Source organism: Ambystoma mexicanum, chromosome 11 (genome assembly GCF_040938575.1).
Source record: "Ambystoma mexicanum isolate Mex_15411 chromosome 11, UKY_AmexF1_1, whole genome shotgun sequence".
In the NCBI taxonomy this organism is placed as follows: domain Eukaryota; kingdom Metazoa; phylum Chordata; class Amphibia; order Caudata; family Ambystomatidae; genus Ambystoma; species Ambystoma mexicanum.
Window position 1 is genome coordinate 1091689075 of NC_090934.1, and position 22430 is coordinate 1091711504.

Sequence of the window (22430 nt, forward strand, 5' to 3'; positions counted from 1 at the left end):
AGAGAAAAGATGGAAACACCTGCTGTTTGGAACACCCTGCTCGTCTAGTTTGCCTAGTGCTTGTGCCAGCCCTGCCCGGCACTCAGCAGTCCCAGGTGAATGCGTGTCCGAGTGTGCACTCCCTCCTCTAACAGGTTCCTGTGTGAGTGAGCTAGAGAGAGGAGTCGGGTTTTCATTACCATTGTCAACATAGCCATGTGCTGCAAGGGCTTCTGGGGAAGGTATTCCATGGACCCAATGCCAGCGTCCCTGGGATGAGCAGAAATTAATATCACGTGATGTTGTAACGACACTGGGCCTCATGCCAGTGGTAGAAGTGTACCGGAAAAAGTAGTGGAGCTGTGATCTCGGTAATGGAGAGGGTAGGCGGAAGCATAGTGCAGCATGCAACAAGGTGTTGTGGTGGGGCATTGCAATAGCCTAAGGACCTATAACTAAGGCTCCTATTGCAACTTTACAATTGCAAAGGCACATGAATGGACAAATCCTCTGTATAGAATGGTGCATATGGACATAAAAAGTAGAGAAATGTTAAACAGAAAAAAATAAAAGTAGTGGAACACCGATCCCGACCGTTCCCGCTCACTTCGATCACCGCCTCATGCTAGCTTTTTGGCATGTCTTCAATCTGAAAAAGATCACCACTGCACCTTACGCTGTTGCTAAAGTGGGGAGCCCAACTGAAGGAAAAACGACACCCGTCCGGTGGTGCTGAACTCATAACCACTGATGTTCCTGTGTGAGGACACGAGATGACAAGTGTTATTTTCCATGAAAAGTCCCATGTTTTGCAGCCAATCAGAAGGAAGCAGGGCTGTACATACCCGAAGGCCACCCACCGAAGATCACCACAAATTGTACACAATTAGAAAATAAAAGGTGTTGTTACCAGCTGGAAGCAGACCTGCCCACAGTACTCGGCTACTTCGGCACTGAACGCATCAACAAAGCTACAAAGCTGTTTTGCATTTTCCCTTTTCCCCTCCCCCAGTAACTCCACCTTCCTTCTCTCTTTCAGATCGACTAGAGAGCCTGGAAAACATGCAAATGGCATCGGGGCACGATATAATTCCCAGTTACATGAAGTATATTACCCACCTTTTCTCTGTAAATTAGCGACCTCCTAAAGAGTCAACCCTAAAGCTGCTTTTGGACCAGCCAAGAGAAAAACGCCCCTTTCGGTCATGATACCATGCAAGAGGCAGGAAAAAAGGCCTTCTTTGCTGGCATACTAAGATAGCTCAGCAGGTTGAACACTTGCTGTTGCAATCTTCGTGAGACCTCAAGGTTGCAGGTTCGAATCCCAGCATCTCCCGTAAATGAGTTCCCACTTTGATTGGGTGATGTTGTATGTGAATATGTTCGATGTAAAGCACTTTGGCGAAAACGCTAAATAAATACCACATCATTAGCATGACATTGTATACCCAAAATATAAAAGAAAAAAATATTTCCATTTCTTAAACACTACTTGTGCTAACCAGCAATACCGGTCGAATGGTTCGTAAAATTGGAATATATACGTATATACCATTTTGCCTATGACCCTGGGGTTAACATGTGCATTAAGGCAGGGAAGGTCAATCTCCCAGATTACAAGCAAGAGGAACTGGGCAGAGGAAATCCCCTGCACTCAAAAACAGAAGTCCACCAATGTAACAAAAGTTTACTGTTTATTGAGAGCTCTCCTAACAGGGATCAAGTTAAAGGGGCAATTCACCAATACTTTCTCATCATTCTCAGGCTCGTCACGCTCTTTTAAGGCCCTGTGATGTCACAAAATACAGAATGAACAGTCAAAAACCTAAGGGAACACCAGATTGGTTAGTGAGGTAAAATAAATATAGGGTACATATGGGGTTCGTAACCTTAGTGGCTAAGCCATATCTGGTGGCTCTTCCTGTGACCCCCTCCTAAATGTTACAAATACAGGTATGCCAGGTTAACATGCTGTGATCGGACTTTGCAACAAAGTGTGAGCTAGCGTGGAAGGTGGATAGGGATATGTCAGCAAGGGCCTTCTCAGCCTTGTTGCCATGGAAGGGTCCCAGCCCATGAGCAACTATTCAAGGTAATGGGAACAGCCACAGAGGTGCTGCTTGTTCCTAAAAAGTTACCATCTCCAATCCTCTAGGCTTTGAGACAGAACATTAAGCTTTCATCCTGGTATTATTCTTGTATCATCTTGCATTCAGTTGGATGGGAACAATGGTCTCTGGCTCTGATGAATAGGCTTTGTCTTGCAGGTTTCAAGTCACGTGTGTAGGGACCACAAAACTCAATTATCCTGCTTGCATTTAAGAGGATTTACAACTTGTACTCTTGCAGGTGTCATATCTCTTCTATTAACTTGAAACCTTCCCTCCCTCAGTGTCCTTGGCAGGGCTGTGCACAATAGCTGCACTGACAGCCTGGTCTGTGCATCTCAGCAAAGTCAGCATGTCAGGTCTCTCTTTGTATTCTCGATTCCTTCCAGCATCTTACATGTATTTTAATGTGGCTATGGCTTCCATCTTTATTTACATGGCTGTTCATGCCATTTGCATTTAAGCGTCAGCTAGCAGTTCATATGTATTCTTGTGCAACTTGCGGTTACTGCATAGCAAAGGTGTGTCTGTCCTCTAGCTAAGTGGGTCATAAGCATATTTTTTGTGTCTAAGAGCAGTGCAACCTAAGTGTCTGTGTAACCTCATGCAGGAATGCATATGTGCTTCATGTCTAATGCATCTACATCGTATTCTTATTCATGACATCATTAATTTCTTTCATGGTTACAGTCAGTCGACTTGCTCCATCAATTGCAAACGTATCTCTTCAATGACGTCATCCGGCTGGGGTCTAAATGGTTGTTTGAGTGAGTAATGTTTTTCACATCTACGATACATCAATGATAGGGAGGATGGGGCCAGGAATGATGTACACCTCTCATTTCTTTGTCATCGAGATGAGGGCGGCCCAGTGCAACGAGGACCACACCTAGGTCTCTCTCTTCAAACCCCATCTGGTAGAGCAATCAAGCACACTTCCTTGGATGTTCTACCTGCTTAGGCACGGTTTTGGAATCCATACTTTCGCCACTCCTCCCAGATGACCTTCATACTTTATTTGTTCATCGAAACCCCAGGTCATATAGCAACAGTCTCCATTGGGTTTGCACCATACCCATCGTCCCATGTAGTTTTGTGGATATGGGGGATATGAGAATCTTGTGCCTGGAGGGAAAAGGGGACATTGCTACAAGTGAGATTGTAGCACTTCGAAAGTCTGTGTCTCTCTGTCTGCCTTTGTCTCTATGTCCAGTAATATTTTTATCCCTGACACAGAAGGCTAGTAATACTAGCACTAAGGCTACTACCAGTACTTACAGCCCGTTGGCCATCCATGATGGTATCCAGGAAAAAGTATACATCAGCCAATCTTCATCTTCCCCTGCTGTGGGTTCCATGTGATAATGCCCCCACAAAAATTCCACCATGCAATAAATTTGCCGAAAAATGCCTGTCTTTTGCACAGGCAATATTACATGGAACATGCGGGGGACACCCCTGCAAACCCCAAAAGCTTTTTTTTCAAGGGGAGCGGGAGACACCCTTGCAACCCATGCTCCCCCTGTCCCTATATATATGGTCACCTATATCATGTTTCAACACCTTTTCCTGGCGGCATTATGTACGGGGCTAAAATATATAGGGACATTATTACCTGATACCCTGCTGTGATTGTGATTTCTCCCATTTTGCCATGTAAATCTGATAATTGTATGATAGCTTCTGTGAGGGTTCAATTTTCCCAATCGTGGGAGGGCACATATGTGCAGCAAGACGGGCTGATCTTGGTGCACAGGCCCCCTTCCATAGCTGTGAGGAGATCCAAAACATATCTGTTCTGGAGGGTCATGAGTCTGACAGCTCTCAACTCTGCCTTCATGACGTTGAACCCCTTAACCGTTGAATTGATCATCTGAAACAGTTCCCATTGCATATTATTTACTTTTTTTAAATGTATTGGTTTACTTTTTTATATTTGTACTGTGCAGAACATGGGCCCCTAGGCTTAAGGGCGCAACAACAAATAACACACAAAGGAAGAACAACTAGGCAACAGACAGGTCAACAGAAATTGCAAAGGCATGGTTCAGGCAAACAGAAGAGTTTTGAGTTTCTTCTTAAAATGTTCTGTGGACTTTAGGCACCTAAGTTCCAATGGAAGGCCATTCCATGCTTTCTGGAAAGCCCCCTTAGAAGCCTTCATGGTCCTATATCTTGGAATAACCAGCTGATTGGAATTGCTCGATCTGAGGGATCTGGTGTTAGTTTTCTCTCTCAGAGGATCCTAAAGGCAGACAGGTATCTTGCCTTGTCGACATTTCTGTGTAATAACCAAGAGGCAAAACAGGAGCCTCGACTCAACAGGGAGCCAGTGAGCCGCTGAGACATGCTCCCTGCGGGCGAGTCCCGTGACCACTCGCACTGCCCCATTCTGTATCACCTGAAGCCTGTTACAATCTGTTTTGTTGATGCCATGTAACAGACTACAACAGTAGTCGATATTGGCACCCACAATTGCCCTTCCGATGGTCTCTGCATTGGGTTGGGTGATAAAGGGTCAAAGGGGAGCCATAAGCTTAATGTAGTAAGCTGATGATGGCACCAGGCTACCAACATGTGTCTTCATGTTTAGATGTTGGTCCAGAATGACACCCAACGTCTTAACCTTTCTTTGAGAGAACATTTTTGAATCCTCAATATGAAAGGTTTCATACGCCGGATACAATTTCTGTGTCATATTTGGGGTACCGACAATCAGCAACTCTGTCTTGTCTCTATTCAAAGCCAAGGTTTTTTGAACCATCCAGTTCTCAATAAGAGTATAAACCTTATTCAGCTGTGCTTCATCAATTTCATGCATCCCAGAGATAGGGATGACACACTGAGTATCATCAGCATCATTTGTGAACACCACCCCCTCTTGCTCCAAAAGAGCAAAGAAGGGTGCTTTAAAGATGTTGTACAGGCACGGTGAGAAACAAGACCCCTGAGGCACACCAAATTTCAAGGTTATAGGTGATGCTACTGCCTCCTCATGGCAGACTCTACTGTCGCGATTGCTTATGAACAAGGACATCCATTGGGCCGCCGCCAACGAGAAATTTGCAGCATCCTTCAATCTGGTGACCATGATGGAGTGGTCTACCAGGGTGAAGGCCACAGACAAATCTACCTTTCCATTATCCTTTTGTTCCAATAGCCTGGCCTTGGGTTCCAGCAGCACAGTCTCTATCCCAAATCACTTCCTGAACCCAGATTGATGGTTATTAAGGATGGGAAATTTGTTAAGATGATCCAAAATTTGGACATACGCCACCCGATCCAAGATTTTAAGCAGGGATGGGGTGTTGGTAATAGGTCTCTAGTTTAACGGCATATCCACAGGCATCTCAGGTTTTTTAAGGATGGAGGTTTTCCAGACCTTTTTTTAATGTGTGGGGCACCAGGCCTTCCAGAAAGGAAGATTTACAAATCTACAGATAGTTTCAAGCAAAATGGGCGAAAAAGATTTAATAATAACAGCTGGGCATGGATCACCTTTACACTTAGTGGCTTTTACCTGTTCCACTATGATAGCGAGTTCTGAAACTGTTAGAGCAGAGAAGTTGATTTGAGGAATAAGAGGAGATTATTCCATTTAGTTTGCCCTGCATAGCTTCCTGAATAGCCGAGCACCAGGCCACATCCTTAACTAGCAGGCCCGAGTCAGGGGTGCATGTGGTTTCCTGCTCCTTGAGGATCTTAAAAAGCTCCTTCACATCCGATTGGGCACTCTGTATTCTCGTATTAAATATTTATTTTGCATCTACAATAGCTAGCCTATATTCTTTGGCCGCTTCTTTATAGGCTACCAAAGTTAACGGAGTAGGATTATCTGAAGCCCTTTGGTATTCAAGTTGGCCTGGACCCCTGGAACAACTGAAGCAAAGAACATTTCAGTTCTGCTGAACAGTCTGTACTCTGGTGGTATCGCATCGAGTGCTTCATCTATTTTGGATGAGATATAGTTCCCCCGTATCACGCTTGTCAGCTCTACGGACCTTTTCCTCCCTTGGTGCGCTTCCATTTTGGGAAACCCTTCCATTTGTATGTCTAAAGCTGGTGTATTTAGCTGTGCTATGGAGCATATCCCTCTGCAGTTTGGTGGCAATTGCATGTATGCTTTGGACCCACAGGCCCATTACTGGTCCATTATTACTGCAGTACCTACTTTCATACCCGGTATCTTCGATGTTTGTTTTGCATCCGTTATTCTCCCTTACCTTCACTGGACCATCATTCTGGAAACACAGGAAAGCATTTTTGAGCAGTATCATAGACATAGGGCCTGCTTCATTTTCAACCCACGTGAGCAGCTTGTCACTCGCTGCCCATTCTTTGAGGCAGTCATCATTTTCCTTCTGGACCACTTCTACTGGAACCATTAGGAATGCCTGTGCTTTGCACCCCATTGTCTTTCCATCCATCCTCCTGTGAACACTTGTCCATACACCAACAGTTGAGGTCTCTCCCAGCAACCTGGCAGTCCTCCTGTCTCCTTTTACCCTGTTTTTCGGCACTGCAATTCCTTTTGGGTCACTACTCTGGCTTCCTCTTTGTTTGGGCCCTCCAGTATGTACTGTATCATCTTATGTGAGCTCCAGTAATCGTCCATCATTGCTTGAGTCTTGATGTAGCTATCTTCGTACGGGTACGTCTTTTGCAACATCCTACATCACATCACCGCCATTCTAAAATGGCCTCCAGCTTCGACTTGCACCTCGGCTGCCGTGCGCTACCTTGGTAACGGCATTCTAAGGCTTGCCCTTCTCCCATTGGCCAATGGTGCGGCCATAATCAACACCCATTCGCCAGCAGGCGAAGTAGCCGGCCCTCCCCCTAAGGCCCTACCCACAAGGCAACCCTGTCTGGAGCCACCTCCCACACTTGCATGCGGCCAGGAGGTGTATCAGCAGGAGCTCCCTCTGTCTCAGCTGCAGGAGCAGCCCACAGCCCCCTCCAGGCACTCACAGCAGTGAGGTAAGGGAAGGAGCACATTATCGAATTCTCCGGCACCCCCCGATCACCAGCCTTTTGTCGGCAGCCTGTATGGAGTAATTGTCCTGTGCTACACTGGCGCGGAGCACCTGATTTATTGAGCTGCATCCACCTTCAGAGCATTGGATGCCGATCGACGGTGTCCCATCTCCATTACAGGACACGAGGATCACCGCCATTCTAAAATGGCCTCCAGCTTCGACTTGCACCTCGGCTGCCGTGCGCTACCTTGGTAACGGCATTCTAAGGCCTGCCCTTCTCCCATTGGCCAACGGTGCGGCCATAATCAACACCCATTTGCCGGCAGGAGAAGTAGCTGACCCTCCCCCTAAGGCCCTTCCCACAAGGCAACCCTCTCTGGAGCCATCTCCCACACTTGTATGCGGCCAGGAGATGTATGAGCAGGAGCTCCCTCCGTCTCAGCTGCAGGAGCAGCCCACAGCCCCCCCCAGGCACTCACAGCAGTGAGGTAAGGGAAGGAGCACATTATCGAATTCTCCCGCACCCCCCGATCACCAGCCTTTTGTCGGCAGCCTGCATGGAGTATTTCTCCTGTGCTACACTGGCGCGGAGCACCTAATTTATTGAGCTGCATCCACCATCAGAGCATTGGATGCCGATCGACGGTGTCCCATCTCCATTACAGGATACGAGGATCACCGCCATTCTAAAATGGCCTCCAGCTTCGACTTGCACCTCGGCTGCCGTGCGCTACCTTGGTAACGGCATTCTAAGGCCTGCCCTTCTCCCATTTTTCCAATGGTGCGGCCATAATCAACACCCATTCGCTGGCAGGTGAAGAGGCCGGCCCTCCTCCTAAGGCCCTACCCACAAGGCAACCCTGTCTGGAGCCTTTCTGAGCCGAAGGAGCCAGGAGCCACAAACGGTGCCCGATTCAATACAGACTGTTTGAACCCTCAGGGTAAGTGCATATACTACACTAACTGACCACGCTACATACCATGTCATTTGCAACTCCGTAAGGCCTATTTGCGTTCATCGCGAACGGGTGATCCGCCCTCTGCCCTTCCCACACCCAACGCTACCCTGCCAGCAACCTCCGGTATCATAGACTTGAATCTCCTTATATAATGCCTCAATATCTTGTATGTGGCGCCAACCTAACAAATACTGTTCTGCCGCTAACCCTCCACACGTGCTAACTGTCTAATTGTACTGCAGCCTATCTTGTGCCTGCTTTTGCGCATCTATCTTGGGCTAATCCAAGGTCTGGCTCCACTCACGATCCAAGGCGGCCACTCGACTCTGCTCTATGCCAGCACTGTGTGCTGCACTGCCCGATTCTGTACGGCTCACGCCAAGGTACGTGTTCCTCCACCGCACCCATTGTTTACAGTACACTGTTCCGTCCACCTCCCAATCCGTGTCCCCATTTACTCTGAAGCATTCTGCAGTCCGCTCCCCGAATGTGCATTGCCTTATCTAATGGTTATCTTGCTTATTATTGTCTGTGTATTGCCCCAGCTAAATTCGTACCTGTCTACTGTTGATTCTACGTTGCCGAGCCAAAGTGAACTTGCTCTCTGTTGATTCTGCACTACTCTAGTCAAATCAAACATGCTTATTGTTCATTGTGCACTGCCTTTGCTAAAAATAACTTGCCTACTGTTGGTTGTGTATGGTCCTAGCCAAAATCGAACGTGCCTATTGTTGATTTAGCACCGCCCTAGCCAAAACCGAACCTGCCTACTGTTGATTTTGCACCGCCCTAGCTAAAATCGAACCTGCCTATTGTTGATTTTGCACTGCCCTAGCTAAAATCGAACCTGCCTATTGTTGATTTTGCACTTCCCTAGCTAAAATCAAACCTTTCTATTGCTGATTTTGCACTGCCCTAGCTAAAATCGAACCTGCCTATTACCGATTTTGCACTGTTCTAGCATAATCGAATTTACCCATTGTTGTGACGCATCTCCTCCTAGGTGCACATCCACCATGCTCTTTAGGGCACTCCTTATACTGTACCACATTCTGCCTTTTGAAGCAGCAATCATCACCCAGCCACGCACACGGCCGACACACCCTCTGCCATCAGACACCTTATCGCCCCCAAGCCTTACCCCCCCGACCCCGCGCATGGCAACCGCCACAATGGACCCTATGGCACCTACCTTAGGCTTCCAGCACCTCAACACTGACATTAACCCATACTTCAATGACCCAGCCCTCTGGCTGGAAGACTTCGCTAGTAAACCCACCCCGAACCAACCGTGCTCCTTGTCTCTCAGAAACAAAAGACTAGGCACCAGATTCCGCATACGCCCCACCCGTAGTAACCTCCCCAAGCAAACACGACACACACCACCGTGCTCACCCACTGCACCCACCAATGGCAAACCCCCCTCTACAGAGGCGAAACTGCTGATTATCAAGGGCGCCCTCATCAACGCCAGATCCCTCCCAGCGCACGCACTAGATCTAGCAGACCTTATAACATCTTCAGATCTTGACTTCATTGCCATAGCTGAAACTTGGCTTCATGCCGCATCCGGACCCTCCTTGTCCCTTGCCCTACCACCCGGCTTCAGCATCATGAGATGTGACCGCACCTCTGCCTCCCACACCATAGGTGGTGGCCTAGCCATCATCCACAAACCACTCTGGATTTAAGAGTATTGACCAACACTAAACTCGAGTCCGCTGAACTAATATCAATCAAACTCACACTTACACCTAATCAAACAGCTACCCTCCACCTAATCTACAGGCCCCCAGGCCCTGCACCTTCCTTTGTCGGTGAAATTTCTACCCTCCTCCTTGATAATGCGAAAACTAACTCACAAATCATCATCCTTGGAGACCTCAACCTGGGACTTGGCGACCCCAAAGACCCCACTGCACTAGACTTGGAAAACGCCCTTTCTAATTCTAGCTTCACCTTGCACATCCAAGAGCCCATGCACTCTAAAGGTAGGACCCTTGACAGCTCTAACTGCACTATCAACGTCTTGGCTAACACCCCTTGCTTATGGTCAGACCACCACATTATCACCTTTAATATTGAAGCCTCCCCCCGTATCCAGACCTGGATCGCACCTGCTCTCCCGACCAGAAATAAAAAGGACATAACTAAGGAGAAACTTCTCCCTCTGCTACTCCCTTCACTCAAAGCGGCCACTGACTCCTGCAATGACCCCACCACCCTAGATGACATCTATAACTGCAGCATGCTCACAGCTATAGACACTATTGCCCCTATTAAACTGAGGAAGGCCAAACCACGGGCACACCTTAACTCTTGGTTCACTCCACAGTTAAGAGTACTCCGCAAAACCAAACGCTGTGCCAAAAATCGTTGGAAAAGTCACCCTTCTGACGCGCACAAAGACGGTTTCTTTTTGGCATCGCTCACATTCAAAGCAGCCATTATAGAAGCGAAAAAAGAGTCCCTTAATAATCGCATCCTGCAAGCTGACTCCAACTCTAAGGAACTCTTTAAGATCCTAAAAGAGCTTGAAACTCCTGTTACCCCTCCCAACACTTGCATTAAAGATAGCAAATGGTGTGATAACATTCAGGCAGCGTTACTGAATAAAATCACCATGCTTCAATCTAAAATCATAGCTAAACAAGACAGTCTGAAACTGGATAATCGCCCTCCTACACCAGCTGGGGCCCTCCCCCCTGACTTGCCCAATCTCAAACGGTTTGCCTTCTCACCGCTCACCGCTGCGGAGGTGGAAAACATTATCCTGAGGATCAAACCTTCCAAATGCCAGGGTGATCCTTGCCCTGCCCCAATTATTAAGGAATCTGCCCACAATTTGGCTCCATTTATCACATCCTTCATCAATGCCTCCTTTAAAACAGGAATCGTCCCTGACAATCTTAAGGACGCATGGGTGATCCCCCTGCTTAAAAAAACGTCCCTTGACCCTAGCATACCTACCAATTACCGACCTATTACTACTGTTCTTGGAGTACTTGGAAGCCAATAATCTTCTAGGTCTCAGACAATCTGGCTTCCGCCCCAGACACGGAACAGAGACAGCTCTACTAGATTTAAAAACTCAAATCAAAGTTTTAAAGGACAACGGCAACCTTGCCTTGTTACTTCTACTCGACCTCTCTGCGGCATTCGATTTGGTCAACCACCAGATCTTATGTAAGCATCTTCACTCTGCTGCCCATTTCTCTCCGTCAGCTACGGCCTGGATCAAATCATTCTTGAGTAATAGATCTATGCGGGTCTTTTCTCAATCTGCAGCTGCAAATCCCTCCCTCCCCTATACACTGCGGCGTCCCCCAGGGCTCTTGCATGTCGCCAACACTCTATAAAGTTTTTACAAAACCGCTCTTTGATGTACTTCACTATCTGGGTGTCTCTTATACGAATTATGCTGACAACACCCAGATACTCATTCCCATCACTGGTGACTACTTGGCTGACACCAAGGCCCTGAATGACATCTACCTGGTCATACAAGCTTGGATGGCACAACACCAGTTATGCCTCAATGATGACAAGACTGAGCTCCTCATCTTGGGTACTATGCAGCGTCTTAGTAAACTTGAGCCGGCCTACCAATCGTTCATCATTGATGGCAACACCATCCAAGTTTCGAAAGACACTAAAACCTTAGGAGTCTACCTTGACCTTATCCCTATCCCGACAAACAAATGCAGTCAGATCTGCCTCAGCATACACCTGCAAACTCACTGCAGCCTGTAGGCCATTTCTGACCACCCCCAACACAGTCACACTGGCCAGAACCCTCATCATGGCCAAAATCGACTATGGTAGCGCCCTCTATTTAGGAACTAGCCAAGAGAATTTGAACAAATTGCAAATCTCCCAGAACAACGCCATTAGAGTGGCCCTAAACATCCCGCGTAACCATCACATCTCGGAATCTAGATCCAACCTACACTGGCTACCAGTCAAACAGAGAATTGCACTGAAAACCTTAGGCCTTACCCACAAATGCCTAGCCAACCAAGCCACCCCGTATCTCTGCAGCCGGCTTTCCCGCCACAAGCCTACCCGCCCTCAAAGAACCGCCCAGACCCACTGTTTAAACCATCCCTAGGTTCAAACTACAAAAAGCGGGTGGATCAAGCTTCCCCGTCCTAGCTTCCAAGCTTTGGAATGCCCTCCCCCTCACCATTAGATCAGAAGAATGCTTTAGTATCTTCAAGTCCAAAACGAAATCCTGGCTCTTCAACCAGCCTAGAAACGCGGATTTCTTATGCACCTCGGAGCCCTGCCCTAGTAAAACGCCTGTTCTAATCTCTACTCTGTAAATTATGTTTATTGTGGTATGTTCTTAATTACTTTGCACTGTATCTATTCTCGCTATGTAACCATGTCCAAAGTTGCGCCCTGATGCCTCCGGGCCTGATGGTGTGCGTTACAAATAAAACAAATACAAATACGCAATGTGGCCCATTTTCCTTGAAATTGGCCTCTCGCGGTGCAGACTGCTAAATGCAAAAGGCATTGTGCTCTGGCTGCTGGAATCCCTGTTGCTATGAATGTTCTGGAGGTGCTCATGGCATAGGGGATGGGAGAACACACATAGCAGCTCTCATTTGTGTTTTCTTTCCCCACCTTTGTCATGTGCTGGTACCACATATTATTAGTGATGTGTGCCGAATCAGCTAAATAGGCATTTACATGGTCAAAGTCAGCATTCACGCTTCTTTTAAGTCTTTTTACTTTACAGGCAGTGCTGGTAATTATTTCAGAGATAGCTTTGGTGACAACGGGAACAGGGGTTATGTTAGCATACTCTTCTAAGTGTGTGTGATACAATGCAGCAGAGGTAGAGACAGCAAAAAGCAGCATGCATGGTTTGCATGCAAATACTTTCCCGACGTTCACAAACTAGACACAAACCTTTGCCAAAACTCATAACTCTGAAGGTCATCATGGTTAAACAGTAAGACTCCTGGCCACCAGGGGGAGCGCGGATGAGCCCAGACTCCGCATGAGCTCTGCACCCCGTGGTCCCAAAGGTGGATTGAGCCCCCACTGGCGGACCCCCCCCCCACCCAGGAAATCGAGGTGACCCAGATATAGGAACCAATTCCCCCCCAGGCGATCCAACAACATAGTGAATCCCTGCAGGACCCAAGGAGAAACACTGTGTGGAAGCAAGGCCCCTCTGCCGGAAGGATGAATTGAAGGCGCACGCAGAAAGTGAAGCAGGGATCTGCTCGTAAACCCTGGGACTGCCTGTGCCCCAAGCAGCGAACAGGTGGCGGGGAAGGACACTCCGATCCAACAAGGAATGTGTCTGTTCGAACCGACCTCTCCGCACTGGAGCTAGCTTCCATCTGGTGTTTTGTGCCCCGCCGTTGGAAACACAACGAAACAGTCCGTGGGCAGCCCCTGGCCCCGTTGCAGCACTCCAGCAATGCCCCAGAGGTGAGCAGTGAAACTCGCACAACTGGCACATCTTCCTGCTGCCCCCTGCCCGCCCCCCCCAGCGCTATGACTTGCAATGGTGCGATCGGAGCTCTGCGGAGAAAGAAGCAGCAGGTAACACTGCCTGAGACTCCGCCACGCATCAGGGATCAGAATTGAGGTTTGAAACCTTGCGCGCAGCTCTAAAGCGCTGCCGCTAGCCCAAAAGGGACTATGCCTGCGCTGACCCAGACAGCGGAGGTCTCTCCTTGCACACGCCCCCGAATTTCCACAAAATTGAACATGTGGATTCCGCAGAACCCTGCCTTCCGAAGCACCCCGCAACCACCGCTGTAGTGAAGGCTGCCCTTTCCTTGCTGATTTGGCTCCTGGCCACCCTGCCACGCGGATTGGGACACTGGTGGGAAGAGAAAGCTGGTCTGCAGGCACCCTACCACCACTGATCCCTTCATATCTACATCGGTCAAGAACTTTTACCGCTCATGCAAACGCTCACGCTGGGAAGGGGGCCTGGCCCTGAACGAGGCTCTGCCAACCATGTCCATTTGTCAGACCACAGGCAAAACCTGCCACATCTTAGAGAGCACATATGAACAACTGCTAGGCCCTGGGTCAGTTGAAGTGTGGAATGAAGTGTGCTCCCCATAAAGACTCCCAATGGAACGAAGGACCCTAGAACATAAGATTTCCTGACTAGTACTGACCAGAGTGTGCACCCCGTGGTCGAAAGGTGAGAAACGGAGTGAACCGGAAGAAAAGGCAAGTGATACGAATGACCAGTATGTATTAAGACACACTCCTGGAATGACCTGGCTTGGATATTTTTGATTTTCAAAGACACAGCAACTATTAAATAAAAGATCCACCCTACAAGCCATAATAGGCAATAGAGACCCGCATAAAGAATAGTATTTAGAGAATCAGGCCCCCGGAGAGTGCACCCTCGCTCAGTGTGGTGGCCGCCCCGGAGTGATAATCGCCACGCGCAGACTAAGCAGACCTCCTCAGACACTACATAACACCAGTACTTGGTAATTGCTCGCTCACCCCAATATTGTGATCACATGGAGACCCCACTGAGACCACACTCGCCATCCATATGTGACGAGAGCGAGCCTCCTTCTCTCCTGAAGGGTTGGACCCCCGGAAACGGGGGGCGTGCCTCCTTTCTATTGTATTGTTTATTGTATTGTTTATTTATTTATAGAGCGCGCCGAGCCATTAAGCAACTGGGTGCTTGCAAGAAATAGAATCTTAGGTTATAGGTACTTAAATATTTTACATTTCTTATGTTACAGGATCACATATCAAAAATGTCTTATGTTACAATATCACATAACTTACGAGTCGGATATGTAACAATTTCAAATATTTTACATTAAGTATACAGAATATTCAGTACATTTGAGGCTTTAGCAGTCATTGGTGTGAAGCCAGAGTTTGACATTAGCTTTGAACACATGGAAGGAAGAGGTAGCTCTAAGTGAGTCTGGGATGGAGTTCCAAAGATGAGCTGCTAGTACTGGGAAGCTGGACCCTCCAGTTTGAAGTTGGGAATTTTTATACTATTTGATTGGGCCTTTCTGATGGGTCATTCAGAGGTGTACTTTGTGAATTTCTCTGTGAGGTATGCAGGTGCTTTATTATTCAGACAGTTGTGTGTAATATTCAGAGTTTTAAGTTTGATACGGTAATTGATGGCCAGCCAGTTGACGGCTCTTCTTTGGTCAGATATGTGCTGTTCTTTGGGAATGCCTAATGCTGTTCTAAGGGCATTGTTCTGCAGGGTTTGGAGTTTGTTGGTGTTGTGTTTACTTGTGCCTAGGTACAGTGCATTGTAGTAGTCTAGTTTGGAGAGGATGAGGGCTCGCGCTATGGTGGTACAGCTGTCTGTGGACAGGTATGGTTGGTTGGCAGGCGTGAATACGTTTGCAGGTGTAGCTAGTTGCTGAGGCTATAGCATTTCCTTGCTTGTCGAGGGTGAGAGCTGAATCTAAGTAGAATCCTAGGGTTTTAACTTCCTTGGCTACCTTGATTTTGATGCCGTCAATAGTGATGGAATTGTACAATTGGGGCAATTTGTTAAGTTTACTGGTGGACCCGATTATTAAGAGCTCGGTCGTGTCGTCATTAAGACATAGGCCATGTGTGGCCATCCAGGTTTGGATGATTTGGTAGATTTTATTTATGAGGCTGGTGTCATTGTCATAGTCTCCTTGGATTGGGATAAGAATCTGGGTTTCATCAGCGTAGTTGGTATATGAGACCCCTAGTTTGTCCAAGATATCAAAGCGAGGCTTTGTAAAAATATTGTACAAAGTGGGGGAAACACATGACCCATGAGGGACTCCAGGGACTTTAACCGACGGGCTGTATTGAAACCGACTTGTTTACCCTCGTTGGACTCAGAGGGCCCTTCACAGACGCCGGACTCCGAGAATACTCAGTGAACCTACTACCAACCCCTTTAGGTGACACTAATAGATTCTGATCATCGCCTCCTTGTGATTAAAAGCCTACTGCCCCTATTTGTGCCTTATTATAGGGCGCAGGAACAACTCTCCTCGCCACGGAGCAGTCTAACTAAGAGAGCAGGGGAAGAGCTGCCTCTGTATATATGGACATAAAATTGAAGCTAGCCAAGTTTGCCTACGCTCCATTCCCTCCTGCAGTTGAGAGTACTGCTATCCCGATCATGAGATCTCTGGAACGGAATCACAAGCCACCAAAGGAGACATTGCCGCTCTCCTGCGCGAAATAAGGAACATGGGGGCCAATATAGGCGGGAAGATTGATAAGATCACACAGCAAATGGATAAGATCGAAGAGAGACTCAAAGGAGTTGATAATAATCAAGTCTCCATAGACACTCTCGAAACCCAAATGGAACTCCGAATAGCTGAGATAGAGCAGAGGGAGGAAGAGTTTCGTCTCAAAAGAGACGATTTGGAAAGGCAAAATAATCAGTGCTTTTTGTCATCCCGGAACACGAAGGTGAAACAGAGGGAGACCTCAGGAAGACGATCCATGATATAATTAAGCTATTGGTCGCTGATGAGGAGATTGATGAGCCAAAAACGGAGAGGATACACAGGGCGGGCGGTCCTTGCCTGCTTCCATAGATACCAGGATAAGGCCAGGATCTTGGAAAAGTCCAAGGCCGGTGGATCGATCACCCTCGAAGGGGCATGAATAACTAGCTTTCAAGACCTATCTTCCTTGACCCTAGCCCTGAGGCGAATGGGCGGTCCCCTCACGAAATGGTTCAAAGAACACGGGATCCGATATAGATGGGGTTACCCCTTCTCCCTCTCTTTTGAACACGAAGGCAAGAAAGTGCAGCTGAGATCCGAAAAAGAGATTCGCACCTGTGCCTCAGAACTTTTGGAGACACGTCAAGATGGTGGAGACCAAGAAGAAGCAGGATGAAGTGGAAGACAATGGCATCTCCAAGTGCCAAAGAGGAGACAAGTCAAGGGATCAAGGAAATTCCAGAGAGGCAACATTTCCCCTGAGGGGGATAATTGAGTCTGCCAGATATTTAAATGGATCTCCTAAAGTTTGCTACTGCTCACAGTCAGATTGCCTAGGGCGCTTGTGAATTCGCCCTTCTAGGGACGTAGGTGGGGGGGTCCTGCATGGGTAGGACTCCCCCCCTGCCTGGATTGCTGTGAAAGAGGAAGTTCCACATGAGGAGGATACCAGGAGTGTGCGGTGTGACTGCAGACAATCTGACGGGTCCTTCGTGGCCCAGACCCCACCCGTCCCGGGTGCAGTGAGGACTCTTTGCCTGAACGCTCCGTGCTGAGGGAAGATGTGTGCGTTACTGAGGGCGAACTTGTGTGAGAGATGAGTTTTCAATTTCTTCTGAGAGTTAATGTTTTGACCTGGGATGCGGGGAGGGAACGTGGAATGGGGGCTCAAACGTTATTGAGGATGTTTTGTGAGATGGGACAGTGAGGTAACGGTCTCCACTGGTGGTCGCATACCGAATCTGCATTTTCAACTGATCTTGGTCGGACGCCATCAACCAGGAAAGGAGAATGGGGGCGGGTGGAGGGAGGGGGGTTGGGAACAGAATCCTCATCGAGAAACGAATTGGTACATGCACGTTTGATTAATAGTTCGCTAGGTTGCCGATCTTTGTTGAGAGGTCACTTGACATTTGTGATCATAAATGGTGGTTAATACGGACCCACAGATGAGAGGCCTCCTTAGGGTAGGAACACTAAATATCAAGGGTCTCAATTCTCCAATCAAGAGATCTTTGGTGTGCCAGGAATTCAGCAGGGTGACTTGATGTTCTCCTCTTACAAGAAACGAAATACGCCTAAGGGGAAGAACGAAGACTCCTAGAGGTGCGAATGGGGTCAGAGTTTTGGGGTTCTGGACCTCTAAGAAAAGGGGGAGTAAGCATACTCATTAGAAAAGGGCTGGGATTCACGACCACCAAGACATGGGCAGATGTAGAGGGGCGTGCTTTGCTGGTGGCATGCTCTATTGGAAAAGTGAACATTACATTTGCCACAGTATACTCCCCAACGCAGGACAATCTCAATTTCTGGCTAAGACAGTCCCCAAAATCATGCTGGAGGCCACGAGTCATCTCCTCCTTGGAGGTGACCTTAATTTATGGCCCTGTCTGGATAGGAAAGCAGGCAATCTTGACTCGAGAGAGCCAGCTGAGGGAGGCCGCACCGAGGTCGCGAATATGTTCAATATATACAGACTACGAGACACATGGCGGGAGCTCCATCCCAACGAGTGGGGCTATACCTTCTATTCTGCCCCCCATAATCAGTTCACTAGGACTGATTATATATACCTATCAGAGGAATTATATAACACGGCAACGAGATTGGAGATTGTTCCAGTCACCTGGTCCGACCACGATATGGTCACGACCGATGTCAACTGGGACAACTCACCTACGAAGGGGGGTTGATGGCGATGTAATGAAACTCTCTGGAAAGATCCTGTCTTTAAGACAGAGATGGAAAATGAAATTAATGAATATTTCAAGATAAACAATACTGGGAGGTTTCCAAATTAAAAGTGTGGGAAGCAGGGAAGGCAACTTGGCGTGGTGTCCTGATTAGAGAGGGCTCGAGCAAGAAGAGAGAAAAGAACCTGGTTGAAAATAAACTCAGGAGTGACATGATCAAAAGAAGGAGGAAGGAATGAGTGTATCAACAAGAATACAATAGTTAAAATGTAGAGATCAGTGAGCAGAAGAAGAAAGTCTTAGTCATAGGGATTTGAGAAAAAGAGAAGAAAAAAAGAAAGTAAAACAAAATAGAGAAAGAAAGAGAAGGGGAAGCAAAATGCAGCAAAGTGCCGGTGAGACAATGATAGAAGGGAGTTGTGGAGAGAATGAAGACCATTTTGGGGACCTAAGTGAGGGAGTATAGAGAATAGAGGGAAAGAAAGAAAAATAAATTGACGTGCAAACTCTCCCACCTTCTTCTCCACTTCACACGCATCAGGAAAAGACAAGCGTTGCTTAATTATGAGTATATCTAGCGCCAGGAAATACTGTCTGATCCCTAGTCAGTCTTTAAATTTTGTCCAGAATATAAATAAATGTAGTATTGGATCTGGTTCATTGACAATCAGAATAAGGTGACAAAAGATACCCAAACAAGAGCATCCTCCTTCGTTGTTTGGTCAATGCATCCATTATGATTTACCATGAAAAAGTAATGCAACGGTACTGGAGAATAACTGTCATGCTATTTTAAAGATTTTCCGGTTCAGTACTGTGTTTTCAGGGGGCTCATTTAGTGGCAATTAACATGGAGATGCCTACGTATCTCTCTCTTTGGTGTTCACCTTTTATGATGTAACACATAAGAGGGGTTGGCGCTCTGTCGGAAAGGTTGGCATACGTCTCCCATGACCGATACCACCCCAGGCTTTCCGATAGCGGTCTTGGAGAGTCAGGTCACACCAGATCTCCCGGACATCCACTGAACATGTCATGATCACCCTATCAGAGTCACGGTATTCACATGCATTGGATTTGGTTCCTGCAGACTGGTCTTGGAAACCCTTGCTTTAGCTACAAACAGGTCGTGCCCTATGTGAAATGGGCAATGTTCTGTCTCTTGAGAAGGCTGATATTACATTTTGCATTTTCAATGTTTTCCAGCTATCCAGCCAATACCCCAGAAGGAATGTGCATCTGATTGGATACAGCCTCGGCGCTCATGCTTCAGGATTTGCCGGCAGTTACGTCAGTGGTTCAGCCAAGATAGGACGAATAACAGGTGATATTTATGATACAACCATTTCATGAGAGAAATGTCAATTTACTACTACCCACATGGCTGCAATGAGAAAAGACAACCCAGGGTTGCGTATTTTGGACTGATCCTTGTCATTCTCCAACACATAACTAATGTTTTATGGTTTACACAATGGTTACACTCTACATTTATTCAATTCTCGGTTTATAAAGTGCACTTTTGCTTGCCTTCGCTGCCTTCTGAAGGCCGTCAAAGGCCATTTTATAATCAAGCATGAAACAAAAGTCAACATCACATAAAAACAGTAGAATACCTGTAGCTGCACACCCCAAGTGCACCTGAAAATGAAAGGTACATAGAGGTTTGAGTAAAGTAAGAAGGGGAACAATGCATGTAACTTCTATTAATTTAACAGAAGTGGCATAGAGGAATATAGAACAACAGAAGTAGTTATTTACGAATATATGACAAAATCAAGACACTTGGAGAAGCGTTGCTAGAAACAACATTCATATCCTAGGAACATGCTTCAGCAACAAACATAGATTAAGAAAGACAAATTACACAGCAACAAATACAGAAGCGTTCCTGCTAGGCCTTGAGACATTTGGATCGTGCAAGTGCTATAACACGAAGGCATCAAGACAAAATGTGGGGGGACAAGGGTGAGGAGAAAAAAAAACATTCCTTCTGGGCTATGAGACCTTCGGAACGTGCTGGTGCTGCACAAGAAAGCAGGGGAGAGTGGGAGGGGGCAAGTGCAGGTAGAAGTAGGTAATGCAGAATTGGAATGCCTCACCTCAAGGTGCAGGGGGCTACACAATATGCAGACGTAGTGGGTAAAATTCACTTTGGAAGCCAGACAAGCAAACATGGCAAGTAGGTATGAGTGAGTGCAGACTGGAAAACCCTTGCATAATGGTACAAGGATCTACATCAGGCATGCAGACAAGCAATAGGACAAGTAGTTATGAGTGAGTGCAGACTGGAAATGCCTCGCCTAACGGTACGAGAGGCTACATCAGGCATGGCATGCAGACAAGCAATAGGAAGGTAGGTATGAGTGAGGGCTGACTGGAAAAGCCTCACGTCATGGCACGAGAGGCTACATCAGGCATGCAAACAAGCAATAGGACAAGTAGGTATGAGTGAGGGCAGACTGGACAAGCCTTGCCTAATGGTACGAGGACCTACATCAGGCATGCAGACAAGCAATAGAACAAGTAGTTATGAGTGAGTGTAGACTGGAAAAGCCTCGCCTAATGGTACGAGAGACTACATCAGGCATGTAGACAAGCAATAGGACAAGTAGGTATGAGTGAGGGCTGACTGGAAAAGCCTCACGTCATGGCACGAGAGGCTACATCAGGCATGCAAACAAGCAATAGGACAAGTAGGTATGAGTGAGTGCAGACTGGAAAAGCCTTGCCTAATGGTACGAGGACCTACATCAGGCATGCAGACAAGCAATAGGACAAGTAGGTATGAGTGAGTGCAGACTGGAAAAGCCTTGCCTAATGGTACGAGGACCTACATCAGGCATGCAGACAAGCAATAGGACAAGTAGGTATGAGTGAGTGCAGACTGGAAAAACCTCACATGGCACGAGAGGCTACATCAGCATGATATGATAGGCTCTGAAACACCTGTGTATCGTGCTCTGAAAAGCCTGTGTATGAGCGTGATATAAATAAAATATCATATCATATATAACGCATTTAATACCCAGAGGGCTCTAAGCACAGACCTGGGTATCGAACCTGTGTTGCTCCGTGTCATCTTTCTTCCAAGGCAAGCACGTTGCCCCTGAGCTATCCTTGCGAGAAAAAAATGTGCATCTGATTGGATACAGCCTCAGCTCTAATGCTTCTGGATTTGCCGGCAGTTACGTTAGTGGTTCAGCAGACAAGCAGTAGGACAGGTAGGTATGAGTGAATGCAGACTGGAAACGCCTTGACTCACGGCATGACGGCCTGCATCAGGCATGCAGACAAGCAAAAGGACAAATAGGTATGAAAAGCCTTGCCTCCTGGCATGAGGGGCTACATCAGGCATGTGGACAAGGAATAAGACAAGTAGGTATGAGTGAGTGCAGACTGGAAAAGCCTCGCCTCATGGCACGAAGGGCTACATCAGGCATGTAGACGGCAGTGAGACAGTAGGTGAGGGTTAAAATAAGATGAGCGCTAGAGGCAGCAAAGGGCTTAGTGAAGAGTCAAGATTAGAAGTTCCAAGCAGGTAAAAAGTGAGGCTTCACAAGATTGAGTAAAGGTCAGAGTCATTGATTGCAGGTAGGTAGGTCATTGCACAATGAGTTCGAGTGAACTGAGGCAGGCAATAATTATTGCAGGAGGAAGGTCAATGTACATGCAGATAATGTGAGCACAGGCAGGCAATGCTGTGTCCAGGGCTCATAATTAGTGCCAAGATTTGACATGGCGGAGTTTCAGGGGCAACAATGGCAGTGCAGATCATTGTGCCGAGGTAGGAGAGAGCTTTGTAGCCAACAGCATCTTGGGAGGGCAGCGGCCATGGTAAAGCAAGGAGGTGAAAGGCAGTTTGTTGGAAAAGTGCAGTGTGGCAATGTTGAAGTTCAGGGAGGTCCACGTGGAGCTGGTGCAGTGCATGGAGCATCCCACGGGATGTGCCGAGAGTGGAGGAAGGATCCATGGCTGATACAACGCCAGGGCACAAATGCAACATAAA

General features: G+C 47.3%; 1 protein-coding gene across 1 annotated transcript in view; it reads left to right on the forward strand.

Annotated features, from left to right (window-relative positions):
- The window catches only part of LIPC (lipase C, hepatic type), a 766064-nt gene that overhangs the window by 536838 nt on the left and 206796 nt on the right, over positions 1-22430 (forward strand). Inside the window, exon 6 of the mRNA XM_069624353.1 lies at positions 19628-19745. Within this exon, the coding sequence (XP_069480454.1) occupies positions 19628-19745 (118 nt within the window). The remainder of the gene's footprint in view (positions 1-19627; positions 19746-22430) is intronic.